This window comes from Puntigrus tetrazona, chromosome 24 (assembly GCF_018831695.1).
Source record: "Puntigrus tetrazona isolate hp1 chromosome 24, ASM1883169v1, whole genome shotgun sequence".
NCBI classification, from domain to species: Eukaryota; Metazoa; Chordata; class Actinopteri; order Cypriniformes; family Cyprinidae; genus Puntigrus; species Puntigrus tetrazona.
This window is the reverse complement of record NC_056722.1, coordinates 3,039,095-3,057,392: the sequence shown is the minus strand read 5'-3', so window position 1 is coordinate 3,057,392 and position 18,298 is coordinate 3,039,095. Positions and strand designations below refer to the sequence as shown.

General features: G+C 37.4%; 1 protein-coding gene across 3 annotated transcripts; it reads right to left on the bottom strand.

The window, feature by feature from the left end:
- Nucleotides 1-3,072: 3,072 nt before the first annotated feature.
- LOC122329776 (C1q-related factor-like) lies at nucleotides 3,073-17,362 on the bottom strand. Of its 3 annotated transcripts, XM_043226347.1 has the most exons (5): nucleotides 17,296-17,362; nucleotides 10,771-10,835; nucleotides 10,536-10,646; nucleotides 8,699-10,399; nucleotides 3,073-4,254 (listed from the first exon to the last, which is right to left on the bottom strand). In XM_043226347.1, exons 4-5 carry the CDS (start codon nucleotides 9,356-9,358, stop codon nucleotides 4,075-4,077), a joined length of 840 nt encoding a protein of 279 aa, XP_043082282.1. In that variant the 5' UTR covers nucleotides 9,359-10,399; nucleotides 10,536-10,646; nucleotides 10,771-10,835; nucleotides 17,296-17,362; the 3' UTR covers nucleotides 3,073-4,074. The 3 variants fall into 3 exon arrangements, with proteins under 3 accessions (XP_043082282.1, XP_043082281.1, XP_043082283.1); XM_043226346.1 differs by lacking the exon at nucleotides 17,296-17,362 and having other exon boundaries at nucleotides 10,771-11,477; XM_043226348.1 differs by lacking the exons at nucleotides 10,771-10,835; nucleotides 17,296-17,362 and having other exon boundaries at nucleotides 8,699-10,737.
- Nucleotides 17,363-18,298: the final 936 nt, after the last annotated feature.

The following is an 18,298-nucleotide window of genomic DNA, read 5'->3' as shown; positions in this document are numbered from 1 at the left end:
CTTTATAAATATATTCCTCAAATTAAATAAAAATGACAAAGGCATCACAAAATTTTAGCAAAAATAAAAATGAAAATATTGATTAAAAATATTGACTAATATTGCTGTGACCTTCAATAATGGTAACCAGCATTAAATTACTGTAAGTCTACAAGAGCAGACAAATGAGCAATATTATTTATCGTCTAATTGGCTAACATTATTTTTCCAAAAGCTCAGTTCATTTTACTTAATAAGTGGTCAAAATGTATAAATAAGATAAAACATATGTGACTAAAGGTGATAAGATTAAATGTAACTAATTTCCAAATTAATTTCAGAAAATAACTTTTTTTTTTTTGGTCACTTTTAATCTGGTTCATCTTTAAATGGAAGCTTATTAACTTATTCGACCCAAGGCATGAGTATCTTTACTTTTTTAAGCAGTCAACTAATTACATTTTACACTGAGGCGAAGGAAGTTATTATATTTCGATGAAAGATTATAAACATTTTTACCCCTTTCTGAAAAACAAATCATATCATAAAGCGACCCGTATAATAACCAGTTCAAAATATCAGCGTATTAACGAAGTAAATAAAGCGAACCCTGACTTCACGTTGCCTCCAAACAACACAAGGTCCGGCGCAGATCGCTGTGAGCTATCACGCTCTGACATTAGGAGTTAATTATATCGTTTAACCGAGAGTTTTCCCATTAATGAAAGAGCAGATACGGCGTACGTTCTTGACGAGGGGCTCAAAAACGTAATTAAAAAACCCTCAAGGGTGGCGATGGACCTCTTTATATCTCCTCAAACGTGTGAGATGCTTAATCTGTCCGCGGTTACAGAAAATGAAGCGTAGCGCGTCGCGGCAGTAGACCATGTCATTTAAACTTCACATCTAAACATCTTGTTGTTTACATAAGCAGTCTTCATCTCTGGCCTCTCCTCCCAGCACTCCTGCAGCTCCGAGGAGCTCTCTCTCTCTCTCTCTCTCTCTCTCTCTCTCTCTCTCTCTCTCTCTCTCTCTCTCTCTCTCTCTCTCTCTCTCTCTCTCTCTGTCTCTCTCTCTCTCTCTCTCTCTCTCTCTCTCTCTCTCTCTCTCTCTCTCTCTCTCTCTCTCTCTCTCTCTCTCTCTCTCTCTCTCTCTCTCTCTCTCTCTCTCTCTCTCTCTCTCTCTCTCTCTCTCTCTCTCTCTCTCTCTCTCTCTCTCTCTCTCTCTCTCTCTCTCTCTCTCTCTCTCTCTCTCTCTCCCTGTGTTGTTTTGAAACACTGATCATCTCTGATTAGGAGGAAGTGCTTCCCTCCAGACATGTGGCATTTCACACTCATTATACCTAGCTGTGATCGCTCCTCTTTTCTTTATCGCTAAAATCAGTCCTTTTCTCTCTGCTTCCGTTTTCTTGTGTCTAAATACAGAGGCCTCGACTAACGTGTAAGAATTAACGGCATATGGACCAGCGAGGAAGGGAGGGTTTTTTTTTTTTAACAAATCACAAATAAATGAGAAGCTTAACAGAAATATAAACGGATAAGAACAATGGCAAAAGTGCTAAAATAAAAAAATAAAAATACATATATATATACACACACACACACACACATATATACATATATATATATATATATATATATATATATATATAGGGATGTAGAATAGGGCATTAATATGTGCTTAATTAGCACTAATAAATGGGTAATATTCTATCAATATGAATGCTAATAAAACAGGAAAACAGATATATTTTTAAAGATGTTTTTTTATGTCAAGGCTGCATTTAATTGATTATAAAAAAAAAACCTAAACACAAAAACCAAAACATTAAAAAGAAGTGCATTTCTTTCCAACAACACACACACCACCATTCAAAAGTTTGGGGTCAGTATATTTTTATTCTTTGTTTTATTTGAAAGAAATTTGAACTTGTGTTCAGCTACGATGTGTTGCATTGAAAGGAAGTGATGGCAAATATTTATATCGTTAGAAAAGACTGACATTTTTGATAAATGCTGATGTTGTTAATGTTTTATTCATCAAAGAGTCCTGATAAAAAAGTATTGCAGTTTCCAAAGCATATTTGCCATCACAACTTTTTATAATTCTAATATCTATATATATATATATATATATATATATATATATATATATATATATATATATATATATATATATATATATATATATCTATATAAAATCTCTCTCTATATATATATATATATATATATAAACACTTAATAACTACACACTATGAATCATTAGGTAAGCATTAGTAAAGTTAATCCTTTATAAAGCATTGTCCTGAAGTTAATAATCATTATCATATCATATACTATTATTACTGTCATTTTATTATTACTATTATTTATTCCAATAATGTTAAAACAGTTTCGCTCGTTTTTCAAAAATTGTAATTTGCTGAAATTTGACTTTCCCCCCTCAGGCCATCCAAGACGTAGATGAGTTTGTTTCGTCATCATATTCGGACAAGTTCATAAAATCCATCACTTGCTCATTAATGGAGTGAATGGGTGCCGTCAGAATGAGAGTCCAAACAGATGATAAAAACACCACAATCACCCAGACACACTTACTCTAGTCCAGCACCAGTAAGACACATCCTCTATTTTTGATAATGCCTTTTCTAGAGGAAAAAGTCTGAATGAGGAGAGAAATATGCACTGCTTACAAGTAAAAAAAAAAAAAAAAAAAAAAAAAAAAAAAAAAATCAAAAAATCAAAAACAGGTCTAAACAATAATGTGGTTACATTTTGATGTTAGAAGACCACAGGAGATTGACTAATGAGTTAATTTGGATTATGGACTTGTATTTTGCCAGACGTGATTATTGTGACGTTTTTATTAGCTCTTTGGACTCTCATTCTGACGGCACCCATTCGCCACTGGTGAGCAATTAACAGAATTATATATTTCTCCAAAACCGATGACCTGGATGACCCGAGGGCGAGGGAATTATCCTTTCTGGGTGAAATATTCCTTCGCGTTAAAGATGCTCCCTTAGTAGGCAGCTTTCCATGCGCAGCAAACACTCCACGCATCGTTTAACAATCAACCGAGTGACCCGTAACGTTAGAAAAATCCCATTTATTAGCAAAAGCAAAAATCTATAAGCCGATACACTGAGATATTTAGATACATTTTACAGGTCATAACCGTCGCCATATATACAGGACATCATTTTAGATAGTGGTCATCGTCATCATAAACCAGCATCACTGGTTAAGAGTTACAATGTTTAATAGATCTCCATTCACTAATAGTAACGCTAGTAGTTTTATCGGGCTAAGACTTACTCGTGATGCTCATATTGCCACATACTTCATCATTTATGGATAGGAACGACAACGAAAGGGTTCAGCCTCAGCTTGAAGATCAAACGAACGCTTAGCTTTATTTGTGTTAGCACTTCCACATCCACACGGCAATCACAAACAGATGCACTACTATGATTTACAACAGACTCTCGGGGACGAGGTGCAATTTACAGCAGTCAAAACCAGGTGCATACACTCATTAAGATCTTAGGGCGTCATTTAGGGTCATCCACTTCACATTGCGTCGAAGACATCGATAAACGGCAGCGCAGATTCACAGATTGATCATACGTACGAAGACGACAACAGAATGAAATATCAACTCTCGCTTGACCGGGCTTTCGATCGATCGCGGCTTCGATCAGTCGCGTCGATCTCCTGCGTGTCCGTCGAAGGTTTCAGGGCGGACCGGGCGAATCTAAAACCACTTCCCGTCGCCTTCTCGATGGATCCAGGCTTTAAAAAGCGAGTGTTCACTACAGCAAAACATACAGGTCCATTCCCTTCGGGGGGGAGGGGGGCATAATGAATCAGTTGACCCTTTAAACAAATTATCTTGTGTTTTGTGACTCACTCGTGAGTGTATAGCTGTTGAATTTCAGGTGAAAATCCCCCGTGGCAAACGAAACGGTAGAGGTAAAACAAAAAAATGAAATCTTTCCTGACCTAAACGCATCAGAGGGGTTATAAACATCAGATTTATCAGATGAAATCAGTTAAGAGCCCCTAATGTCCGAACCCGATGACCTTTCGACCTCTAGTCACTGTACAGAATGAAGCCAGCGAAAGTGCTGTACTTGTTGCTGTTGCCGCCGTGCGCTTTCCCGCCGTCCAGCTTGATGAAGATCTCGTCTCCGGGGTCGAGGTGCAGGATGACGGTGTTCGAGGCGTAGTCGTAGCTCTGATCCTGATCCTGAGCGATGGCGCTGGCTCTCACCTGCAAAAAAGACGGAGAGGAACAAGAGAGACCTTCAGAGACATTTAATACAGCTGTTCAGGTTTTAGTAAAAAGGAAAAAAAAAAAAAAAAAAAAAAAAAAAAAAAAAAATACTGATATATATATAGATATATATATATCACAGTTCAGTTCAAGTTATTTACAGTTATATGAACTTGATATCACAATGCTTTACATTCTCAGTTTTCAATATTACTGCACATGGTTTCATTTATATATACGTTTGAAATAAATTCATTTTGTGCAAAATGTACTTTTTTATTATATAAGGAGGCTACTTTTTAAAAGTTATTTGTCTTGTATTATCTTTTGACAGCACTGTACACACACACACACACATACATAGTGTTTCCATGTTTTATGGGGACTCTCCATAAGCATAATAGTTTTTATACTGTACAGACTGTATGTGTTATTGCCCTACGCCTAATCCCACCCCTTACAGGAAACTACTGCCATTAGATTTAAAAAAAATAATAATAATCCTGTATGTTTTATAAGCTTGTTTGCTCATGGGGACATAAAAAAAAAATGTTCCCACAAGGTCAAAATTTACTGGTATTTCTATCACTGTGGAGGCATTTGGTCCTCACAATGTGATAAATACCAGGCACACACACACACACACACACACACACACACACACACACACACACTTTGGAGCACAAAAAAAATTAAAATATAATAATTTGTAGCAACTGCCAAAAATACATTGTCAAAATAATCAATTTTTATCAATGCCAAAAATCATTATTATATTAAGTAAAGACAATGTTCCATGTTTTGTACCATAAATATATCAAAACTTAATTTTTGATTAGTAAGATGCATCGCTAAAAACTTAATTTGGACTTTAAAGATGATTTTCTCAATAGTCAGATTCTATATTTTTTATATTGTCCAAATATTGTCCTATCATAACAAACCATACATCGATAGAATGATTATTTATTCAGCTTTCAGATGATGCATAAACCGCATTTTCCAAAAATGGTCCCTTATGATCACATATATGTACTATATCTTTAACATTTGAAAGTTGCTTTTATTCAGCAACAGTGCAATAAAAGTGACAGAAAAGACTTTAGATGTTAGCAAAAATATTAAAATGAAGTTCATAAGAAATTTTTTATTCACTAAACAATTCTGGAAAAGTATCAAAGTTTCCACATGAAGCAGCACAATTGTTTTTAACAGTTTTAAATAAACGATAAAACGATATCTGAAGACTGTTGAAAATGCAGCTTTACATAACAGAAATAACATGTATTGAAAAAGTATTTCGCGATAAAGTTTTCACTGTATTTTTGATCAAATAGGCAGACTTGGTGAGCAACTTTTGAAAAATGTTGAATCGTACATGACAAATAGGCAAATAAAAAAAAAACCCCATTCATTTCTGAATGGAGAATTTCTTTAGGTGAGACGGATGAGATTGAAACACTATTTTGTTTTTCCTGTTTATGCAATAGCGTATCATCTCATTACTTTGATGACATACTGTCTGACTCTCAAATTACCAGCTGTGTTTTTTCCGGCAGATTAAAATGAGCTAACAACGTTTTCATGAATCTGTTTCGAATAGCTGATGGTTTATCTGTGCTTCTTCTGAAGCAGACCTTTTAAAAATGTAAATTATGAAAATGCGATCAGAAGTAAAGCTGGAGGCAAACAAGAATTGGATGTTCCTCAGTTAATTTAAATACAAGAATCCTACAAAGGGAATGTGGTTGCAAGCCTTAAACAAATCTCCTGCCTTCATACAGGATTCCAGCGATTCTGATAAAACTAACGTGCATTAATATACCATTCAGTACCTAACATGAAAGCTGCATAAAAAAAAAATTAAACCATACATCAAATGCAATTCATGCACATGCTTTACACATGCATTGCACTAAGCGAAATGAATGCAAGCATTGTACAGTCTGACATGCTTTACTGAAACTATAGCATTAGTCCACTACTCAGATTTGTCAGCGAACAGCATGATTTGAGCTAAAGAGGCATAGCTTAAAGATACAATTTCTGCCAGGTCTGTAATATGCAACTGAAACATAATTTTGTCAAGAACTTTTGGTGATTTTGTTCTTTCTTCATTCAACTGCATATAACCCGTAATTGTATGTCTGTTTCTAACACAGCAAAATGCAGTCGGGGGGTTTTACCAGACGGCCACAGAGTGCCTTAAAAGGGACTCTGAAAAGGGACCAATGTGCTCTGACATATTGAGCTGTTTCTCACTGTGAAATGTGGGTTTGCGTCCAGTCTGTGTCACATTCCCATCACAATCTCACCACTCTCCTCGTTATTTCCAGCCTCTATAAATAAAACAGGCCACCTCCCCTACAAAAGCAGCCGGGTTGGGCAAACGACTTTAAGAAGGTTTGAGCTAATGGGACAAAAAGAGCTTTAAGTGTTTATTTGGGAGCCCCATTTTTTCCCCTTAACTTGTTTGATGGACAGGGAACGAAGTCTCTCAGATATGAGGGCATCAGTCAGACGGAGAAACGCTGTCGCTGTGGGCCATCACTCTCTGTGCTCATATGAGTAACACAGCTGACTCAAGCACACAGCATGCGTGGGGGTGTGTATATATGCACGTATGTTTCTGTGTGTATGAACGCACATCCGTCATGTGTTTCCTTGTGTGTGACTGACTGAGCATGGAGACGTTATAATTAGAGCCCACAGCCTAGCTAAAGCAAAGGAGCTAAAAGATGTATTCAGATTAGCCATGTGGGCACAGTGTTTGTGTCAAGACTTTGTCACAGTGATACTGTTTTGTGCTGAAGGGATAGTCCGCCCAAAAATGAAAATCACGCCATGATTTATCATGTGTGCTATGAACTATCCCTTTAATAAAAGCAATAGAAAAAGGTAAATAGCAATATTAATGTAGTATAAATATGAATGTGTTTGTATTGTGTATATTTATTATGTTCAATATGAATACAAACTATTTAGAAAATATTTAGATTTATACATTATTCACACATACATACATACATATATATATATATATATATATATATACACACACACACACACACACACACATATATATTAAAAGAAAAGTGCACACAAAAAATTAATTTCTGCCGAGCACAAAAGAAGATATTTTGAAATGTTTGTAATCAGGATGTTTTTGGTCACCATTGACTTCCATCGTAGGAAAAAAATACATACTATGGAAGTCAATGGTGACACAACCTTTGTTACATGACCTGGTTACAAACTTTTTCAAAATCTTACTTTGTGTTTTGGATGAGATTAATTACTTGACACACACACACACACACACACACACACACACACATTTAACACTCTGTACGTGCAAATAAAAATTCGATAATAATAGATAGTCATAGGGAGCTAGAAATTGATTCCACCAATCTTACTTACATTAACTATATAAAGCATTTTTCTGCAAATTTGTTAGTAGTCAACATTTGAACATTTGAAAGGTATATATATATATATATATATATATATATATATATATATATATATATATATCTTAAAATCATGAAGCATGCCTCAGTGCATATTCTGATGTGTGTGGCATCGTTTAAAGTATTCATCTTGTTTGTGTGAAAGGCTCGTACTGAATTTGTGTATGTGAGTGGCGGTGGGTGTTCGAGAAGTGCCCTGATTCAGAATGACACACCGAGGGATGCCAGAAAGACAAGTGTATGTATAGAGACACACACACACACACAAACAGAAGCCCTTCCGACCAGAGGCAAACTTTTGGTTCAGTGAAACCTTTCCTTGTTTATAGTTTACATTGACCATAGAAATGACTGAGGTTCATCTCAAACAGGAAACTGACCTTTGCTGGAAAGCAACCCTAAACGCACTCCCTGTTACATACGGGATATCCTGATATATGAATATTCACACTGAAACCCACTGGAGTGGAATTATTCAGAAACTCGAGGAATTACATCCCAGTGGCGGTCTGCGTTTCGTCAGTGTTATGTAATGTTTGAACTGCATATGCTGCCGGAATAACAGGCATCTTATCTTTCCTTTAAAACAGACGTAGAAATCATTGCAATATTAAACAGATATTATCATTAACATTTAATAAAACAGTTGTTACTAAATGCCATAATTGAGATAACTTGCTAAATGTGTGTACGGTCTAGTTTCATGTGATGTAAGCTATATGCATTATTCATACGGCATGAGCAGCACATGTTGTGTGAACTGCAAAAAATTGAAATACAATAAAAAATGCTGATTTTAAATGAGTTATGTGCTTACTGGTACCTTAAAGAGTCGTTCCTACCTGACATGTTTTGTTTTGTAGTAGAAAGTTTGATTCACTTATATTAATAATAATAAATAATTTATAGCATAGTAAAATAAATAAGGTTTACATAATAGTTTTCATAAAACTCAGCAAAACTCTTACCTGTCCGTTTTTCAGGAGATCTGCCCACATGCTGGTTCCATCTCCTCCTCTCATGAGGACATTGTACGTGAAGAAGTACGTCCCCGGAACCTTGCACACAAATTTCCCAGTCGCTCCATCGTAGTTATTCCCAATGTTTGTAACTATGTCGTCAAACCTCAGAACCTCGTAGCCCTCTTGCGGGTTTCGCAGACCTGCGTAAAAGGCCACGCGGGGTCCCATGGTATATACGGCTGTCCCCATTCCGGTAGCTGTTCTCCCACCCAGAGCAAAAGTGTCCGGTCGATCTGTGTGGTTTTTATTTCCTGGTGGCCCCATTGGTCCTGGAGGACCTGGCTCTCCAGGTGGTCCCGGGGGTCCTGGAGGACCCGGCGGTCCTGGTAGCCCTGGTTTTCCTTGCCGGCCGGGTTTGCCCTGTGGTCCGTGGGCGTAAGTGGGCAATGGGGGTCCCATGCTATGATCAGTCAGCGCCTCGGCTTCCAACTGCGTATTAGTGATAGCCGTGCCCGTACCGATACCGGCCGTTGTGCCGGTTTTTTCCAAGAACGGATCGCAGACCATTCGGCAAGTGCCTAGCATCTCATACTGACCTCCGTTTTCACTGCTGCCCGCCAGATGAACCAGAACAGGAATGAGGACCACCAGCACCAAGAGCAGCATGACGGCCGTGCCGGCCCCCAGCAGGGTCTTCCGTCCCAGGCTGAAGCGTGAAAGCGGCTGGGCCGCCAGCGCGGAGCTCTCGCCGTAAGCCGGAATATTGACCTCTGGAAGTGAGAGGGAACAAGCTCCCTCAACGTCAGGTGCTCACGGAGATGAGAGGGGGAATGAGAACCACCAGGGATCTCAGAGGAGTGTGGGTGTGTGAGTGTGTGAGTCTTTCTTGCTTGAAAAAGAGAGAGCGTGCATTCAGGGTTTCAGCAGGTGAGTGGAGAGAAGTGTTTGGGCGATGAGGAAGGAAGTAGCATTGAGAGAGACAGAGAGAGAATGCCCTTCTAGTGGGTTTCTTTGTATGACTCAAAAAGGACAAGTGGGAGGAGGCTTTCTGCAAATGAAGAAACAGTGGGAGAGTGAGAGAGAATCAGAGAGAAAGAAGGGTATTTGGGGAAACCACAACGCCAAGTCCTTTAAGTGTGTTTTATTGTGCAGTCTTTTGAAATATGATTTGATTTTCCACTTGTTGAACAGCAAGACTCGATGGCAGGGTTTAGAAGTGGTGGTTAGATAAAGCGCGAGAGGAGCGGGAAGACACGGAAGAGATAGTCTGTTTTCTCTGTCTGCATGATGGTCAAGTAAATATGACAGGATGCATTCTAAGCGTCAGTTAATCGAAAGAGACACCTGCTGAGTGCAAGCAAAAGGATTTTTCCGCTTCCCTCTTTCTCTGTCTTTCAAAACCGCCCTCGACGCATCTTCCTGGCATCGTTATGTAATTATGTCATTGTTTATTTATGTGCAGTAAACACATAGTAATTCTTCCGTAGCTCGCTCGGATTACGAGAACACTCTACGGGCATGTTCATAATTGTCTCATTTCATTAAATAAACACTAACTCGTACGAGAGCTGATGATCATTTTTTGTCTTGCGGGGTATGATCTAGTTGTCCCAGAAACAGCAGGCTGCTAATAATGAACACAGCTGTACGAAAATGAGAATAATTTTTACGATCCAAAGCGCATGAACGTCAGCGCAACTCGTTAACCTGGAAAGATCGAGAAACAAGATGTAATGGCGAACGGAGAATTAGGGCTCAGACTTCTTCGTCAACCCACAGAAACATTAGCATTTTTGGAATGGTTTCATTACTGGTCTTTTAAAGTTCAGTGTGACATGCTCACCGGCGAACAATTAATTGCCCTTGTGATGGATCTTAGCCTCCAACGAAGTTCTGACAGTGTCAGAAATGATGCGTCACAATCCTGCTGCGTGGCTGCTCCTACGACGGTCGCCTAATTAAGAAACAGTTTGAACAGCAATTAATGACGTACTCTGTGTGAGAGAGAAAGAAAATGAAAGTTGGTGTGATATCTTGGCACCTCTCTCTTGATATTTATATTCCCATTTAAAACTTACCTTTAGATTGCTTTGAAGAATGAGTGGTCCACAAATGTCCCGAAGAGTTCAATCACTTGAGTTCACTGTTATGCATGTCAAAGTGGATATAAAAACACAAGCCAGCTGAAGGCATAGCCTTCATTAACTCAAAAACTTCTTAGATGTACAGCACACAGTCTGACTACTAACTTTTATGCAAAAAAGCAATACATGTGTTTACATGGTGTTTTTTAAAGCAGCTTGCGTCACATTCAACATATACATTTTTTGACAAGCTACACTCATAAAGCATAGGAAAACTGCACTGCCTGTGCCAATCTTAAGCAAGGAGCTCGAGAACATCACACAGCCGGCTGAAGCAGGTGGTAAATGTTTTCCTGAGGTTGCTGGTTTATTACAGGTCCTTTCTGGCCATTTATTTAATGAATGTCAGGTCTGAAAGAAGACCTGCTTGGAAATGCACAGCCTTGGGCTTGTTATGGGCGCATTTCTGGTACAGTGGTAGAATTTTCCCACCATGCCGGACACCTGGGTCTGACTCCCAGCCCACGTAAAATGATGTTCCATTGCAGCTGTAGGAGCTAATGCTCAGTCCTGAGAATGGAGGCGTGTTGGTAAAGTTAAGATGGAAACAAACCAGTTTTAAACAAAACATTTTACCAATTAACGTAAAGCTTAAAATATAACATAAATTTTAGCCTAGATGGAAAAACAAAAATTTGAAATGTTGCTTTGCCAACCAACTAAAATGAGTAAAGAAAAATGGAAAAAATAACAATTGCAAAAGCACATACAGGTGGCATTAAAATAATTGTAAAAAAAAAAATTAAATTGAATTTTGTATGAAAAAACACTTTACAGTAAGGTTCATTTGCTAACATTAAGTAAGAATGAACAACACTTCTACAGGATTTATTAATCTTAGTTAATGCTAATTTCAGAATTTACTAATGCATTATTAAAACCACTCAGTTTTTGTTAACATTAGTTAATGCACTGTGAGCAAACAAACTAACAGTGAATGATTTTAATTAACTACTGTGAACAAACATGAATGTAATAAATGTATTGTTCATTGTTTGTTTGTGTTGGTTAATACATTAACTAATCTTAACATTTGACACTTTATTGTAAAATGTTACCATTTTTTCTGAATGATTGACGTTCTATTCAAAAAACAGGTAAACATATCCCCCAAAAAAACTATGAATTCAACTGATAATAACTACAATTCTAAATATTGATAAAAACTACAACAGTATGTAAATAAAATTTAAATAACACTAATTAAAATGGACGTTTTACTCATTTAATGCGTAACCCTGGTCTTATTGTTAACAACTCCTCTCTGTACATTATTTACATAAATTATGTAGAATTTCTTTTAAAAAGCAATTGTAATAATTGTTAAATGTCATATTTTGTTCCTCACCGACAACAGGATATAATTTAGTCCCAACCTACATATCCCTCTTGTTGAATATTCTGGTTCATTCAGAAATGCATTGCATCACAGAAGTAAAGTGAGTTATGAATTAATTTTATTCATTAGATTCCAGTTCAAGTTCCTAGCTGCAATGGTGTAACAGCTAAAGGTCAGCGCTAGTAACCAGAATAGCCAGTAAACCACGAGCCATCACTTGAGAAGGACAATTAAAGTGACAGTTCACCCCAAAAAAACTTTTACCAGAGTTTCCTGCTTTCGTGGAATAGGTTTTATATTTATACATTGATAAATGACTGATTCAATGTCGTTTTGAACCCCGTATACTTTAAAGGCATGGTTAAAACCATCCTACAGGTTTGGATGGACATAAAGCCTTTTTTGGATGAAGTATCCCTTTAAATTTGTGTTGCTCCAGGGATTTTCTCTTCGTAAGTTCACGGTGCCTTTCATTTGTCCCAACGCACACAACAGTCAAAAACCGAAGGTGCGTTTTCACACAAACATCGCATACTTCTCCGTCCTCTCTTGTGGTTTGTGATGCTGTCATGGGACATGATGAAGACTAGGGGAGGGCTTGCTGACTATCGCTGTGAGTCACTGAAACAGAGAGAATGTTGATCATTGGCTGCAGGGAACGAATGCTGTGTGGAGCTCCGAGCGCAGTGACTCAAACCCGGCCGCGGTGCCCTTGACGGCGGCCGCAGTAATGCGACAAGAACAGAGACTTTTCCAGCCCTCCCTATGTAATTTACTTCCTCCACAGCTCTTCTCCTCCCCATGCCTCCGCCAGCTGAGAACAACAAGCCCCTTGAGTCAGTCACAAGTCCCCAGAGAGATGCACGCGTCCTGCTCATCCTTGAGCGAGGGGGAATTTCTTGTTCCTTATTCAGTTTTACTTGAAAGCAAACATAATGTACAGATAAACCTCGGGCTGGGCCGGACAGAGCGTGATGTAAGCTAGAATGATCTTTGGAGCTGCGTTTGCATGCATGTGCTCATCGTCTGTATGCAAGAACATATATATGCGTTTGGTTTTTCTTGAATTAAGTCCATGTCTGGCAGCACACAGAGGAAAGGCAATAGCTGGTAACTTTAAAAGCGTTAAAAACAGCTGTCCAGTCATTTCAGCATCAGCTCACAAGTTACACAATGCATTCGCACAGCATAACTATCACACTATTTTATGGTACCACTGCATTTGAGGAAAGCATATTACAAAAAATATTGTAAGAGCCCTGAAGGAAAAAGTGAAAATAGCAAGATAAAACCGGCTATTTGTGAATTTTCTAAACTCATTTTTATTATCGTGTTTTTGCACTGTGTGCAACAACATAAAACACCCAAAACATTTATGCATAATTTCACTTAGCGTCTACTTGAAAGTGTCTTTTGCTTTCTCATAATCATGGTGACCTAGGACGATTTATGGAGCCATTAAAAAAAAAGTCTAATAGTTACGAATGTGCCTCTATTGGCCAAAGTCGACAGTACTGTACATGCTAATTAAGGTCTAGAAATATGCATTTTGAAAATATGTATTTAATCATAAGATCCTCCTGTCCACTCATTCATCGCTGGGCATCACTTCCCTGGTTTGAATCCTATCTCACTGGTAGGTCTTTCAGGGCGGCCTGGGGAAGAGAGGTCACTGAGGTTCCTCAGGGATCGGTTCTTGAACCCTTGCTCTTCTCCACATACACTGCATCACTGGGTGCCATCACACAGGCACATGGCTCATCCTACCGCTGCTATGCTGATGACACGCAGCTCCACCTTACGTTTCAATCAGATGATCCAACGGTAGCTGCCCGGATCTCAGGCAGCCTATCAGCATCTCAGCATGGATGAAAGATCATCGCCTGCAGCTCAACCAGGCCAAGACTGAGCTTCTCGTCTTCCCGGCCACTCCAGCTCTACAGCACGACTTCCCCATCCAGCTGGGGTCGTCTACAATTACCCCTTCGATCTTGGTGTAGTCTTCGACGACCAGCTGACCTCCAAGGAGCACATCGCAAAGACCGCACAACATCAGAAAGATCAGGCCCTTTCTTACAGAGCATGCTGCACTTCGAGTCCAGGCCCTCGTCATTTCTAGGCTGGACGTCTTGCAACCACAATCAAACCTCTACAAATGATTCAGAACGCAGCATCGCGATTGGTCTTCAACGAGCCCAAAAGAGCCCACGTTACACCTCTTCCGGATGCAGCACGCATGAAATTCAAGACATTGATGCTTGCATATAGAACTGCCACAGGCTCAGCACCCATCTACTTCCATTGACCATTACATCCCCTCCAGAAGTCTGAGATCTGTGAGTGAGCAACACCTCAAGTAGCTCAAAATCTCTCTCCAGGACATTCTCGTTCGCTGTTCCTGGCTGGTGGACTGATCTTCCCATCTCTATCCTGAATGCTGGATCCCTGTCAGCCTTCAAACAGCTGAAAACTCATCTCTTTCAACACTACTTGACTTCATCCTATAGTTAAAAAACAACATAAAAACCCCAAAACGTTATCTTGGCTTATTCAGGTTGTCTATTTACACTTAATGCAAATAGCCCGCCTTATTGGCAGAGACTATTTACACGACCTCCGCCCACCAACGTGTGTTTGGGTTAGTCATCATTACAAAAGATGGTCATTTGATATCAGCTCCAATGGTGCAGGTGGTAAAATGTATGGCGACTGCTTATGATAAAAAAAAAAAAAATCTCCCTTTTTAAATTTAAAATCACATCAGAAAAGCATTTATTTTTCAATAAAAATGAAGGAATTAATCAAAAAGCTGAAAATAAAGTATTGGGTAGGGTTAGGGAAGGTGTAGAAGGGCTTTATTGTGTTTTGTAATGTACTTTAATACCAGGGTGCGGATAATTGGCACTTGCAATAAGTATAAATAAGAAATATGCTATTTGCACTTAAACAATATTTTCAATTAGTGTACAGAGAATCCATTGCTATTTGCACTTAGTGTAAATAGTATCTATGCTAAGAAAAACACAGTGTAAATAGCCGCTGCCTTATTTATTTCCTTTCCCTTTTCAGCTTGTGCTTATTTGAATGGCACCCGAGGCTGGTTTTACGAGCACTTCCTCTGTCTGTTTAGCCTCTTTAAGATGAATCACTTTATGTATTTCCCAGTTGTAAGTCACTTTGGATAAAAGCGTCTGCTAAATCACTAAATGTCTAATGTTTTAAAAAGAAAATGTTGTTTTGGTGTGTTTGTGCTACAGATGGATGCATGGTAACACTTTAGAATAGATAACACTTGTTAACGACTTTTCCCTCAATAAATTGTTTATTTGCTGCTTATTAATAGTTAGTATGGTAGGCTAGCTGTTTAGGTATTGGGTAGGATTATGGATGTAGAATGAGGTATTAATATGCATTCAATTAGCACTAATAAATGGCTAATATTCTAGTAATATACATGCTAATAACTAATAGGTGAAACCGTATAATAAAGTGTTACCCCAATCAACAGCTGATATTTTAATTCTGTATATAAAGTATATAAATATATATATACACATTTAGTATACAATAAATCACGTACAGTATAAAACAATTACAGAATTAAAAAAAAAAAATCATGGCAGCAAATAAATGTAAAAATAGCTATAAAGCATAAAAACTGCACAATTAAATGTCCAATATCTATGCCAAATAAGATAAAAACTGATATAAAATGTTGAAATTAAGAGACAAAACTCGTAATTATTACTTAATATATTAAATTAAGTTTCTCCATATGTGGTGAAAATGGGTTTTCATAAATACTAATCTCAATAAATTAATCTCTAATATCAACCAATAATAAAGATCACAACAAATATATTATGCATATCTATATCTGCACTCATGAAATCTCATGACAAGCCAAAAATGACTTTTAAGTAAAGAAATTAAATTACTTTTGGTTCAGCAAAAATTGCCCAAACCAATTAACAGGAAGAATTAAGAAAATATATATAGTTGTGTATAGCGGGAGACGGTAATCTTCTTTCGGTTCTAATGAATTAAACACTACATTGTTCTCAAACCAAAGTTATTTACTGCGATTGAATTTTTAATGGTTGTCTTAAGGTTTTTAATTCAGCGAAACAAAGATGCGCAAGTAGGAGTGATTGTTGTCTCTGTGGAGGCTGTAAACCTCAAAATAAGATGTGGGAAATCAAGATGGTTTTGATTTACATGCTTGCTTCCTACGGCACGTACCACACACACACACACACAGTAACGTGCCAAAGCGTACTTTTTGATGTCAGATTGGTACCTGCCCACAGAATAGTGTGTTTCCGTGTGTGTGTGTGTTTGTGTGTGTTTTGATTTCCACCCACCATCCAGAGTGACATGTCAGTTAGAGTTTGTGTTGCTGACTGTGTGTAGATGCACACACACACACACACACACACACACACACACACGACTCAGAATCTGTGTTTAAAATCTGTATGACATATTACCGTTTAAATTAAATCTGCTGATATATTTCTTTACACTTTCATAAAGACACATGCAATTTTACTAAATATTTTAAATTAGTTTTTGGGTTGATTTGGCACACTGTTAAGACTATGAAATATATTTAATTGAAAATAAACGTTTGTCTCATGACTATTATGATTTAATACGACCATTCTCAGTCGTCTTTTAACCCAGTTAACTAACATTGATTTTTACAATTATTGCCTTTATATAGTTAATGATTGTGTATAAACATCCAAACATTCAATATCAGAGCTCACCTATAAATAAACATTTCATTCATTAAGAAATTGGCCCAAATCATATCAGACAAGTGTGCCGAGTTGTGAAAGACTACTACTGTAGTAGGCCTATGAACATGAACACTTAAAACGTGTATTAATTGTTGATGTGTCTCAGCCACATTATATACAACAGTGTATGCCGCCATCTTGCGGCAATATAAAGGCTGCTCCGTAATCTGAGATGAGTAAAACATTTTAAAATAAAAATAACTCTACCCCTGTCGTTTTAGACTTGCTAATTGGCGATACATAGAAAAGCGAGAAAAATACAATAGAACACAAATACCCACATTTACCTCATTAACTTTTAAAATTAAAATGTACCTTATTTCGCCACAGGCAGGTCAAAGTCTCAACGCTGCTTGTATTTTTACCTCAGAGTTGCTGAATCTCCTAAAACGACTTTCCTGAAGAGAGTTGTTTCCCGCCGGATCAGGACGATCGATGCTTTTGCCGCCTTGAAACGTCATTTCCGATAGCCCGCGAAAAACAATTATTTTCTAAAGGTTAAATTTATTATTATTTGCCAATATTCAAAAGACCTTATACTATAGTCAATTAAGAGGAATTATAGAAGACGATCAGTAATTTGAAATTAAACACTGAAAAAAGATTGTAGACATAAGGTCCTGTGTTATTTCTACTAATGAAAGACAGCATGGTTTTCCTTTAACAGTGGGTAAATTTTTTACTTTTTCAACACAATGGGAAAATCACGTGCTCCTCTCATCTGAACAGTGGCTTACTCTGAACTTTGACCTCGGAAATATATTTTCCACTGACAAGAAATAAAAGTACAAACATAATTTTAATAATTTATCTTATTATTGCTATTATAAATATTTATTATAATTTTTTAACCTGTACTAATGCTTAACCAAAGAAAATAAATAGGGAACTTTACAGTTTTTGTTGTTTTTAAATAAGTGAACCGTAAATGTTTTATTTATTTCCTTTTTGGTTGTAGGATGATGTAAAGAATTTCCTACAAGGAATTTCTTAGCTAATTAAAATATTTTTCACCCAATTTTCTTCGCACTCTATTCTTATTATACTGTTTAGTTACATGACCTGATATTTTATCTAATTTGCTGAAGATATTAAACATAAAACCATGTTGCCATCATCCTTGAACTGTGCCAATAAAGAGAAGGAGAGAGAACACAATATAATTAATTAAATTTGATTTCTTTGCCTCTTTATATGTATATACACATGGAGACCTATTTAGTGGTATTTGTATCAATAGGTTGCACTTTCCTTGTATTAAATCGTGGAGAAATCAGTTTTTTTTAATGAAACAGCAATAGTGCAAGCTTCTCACACA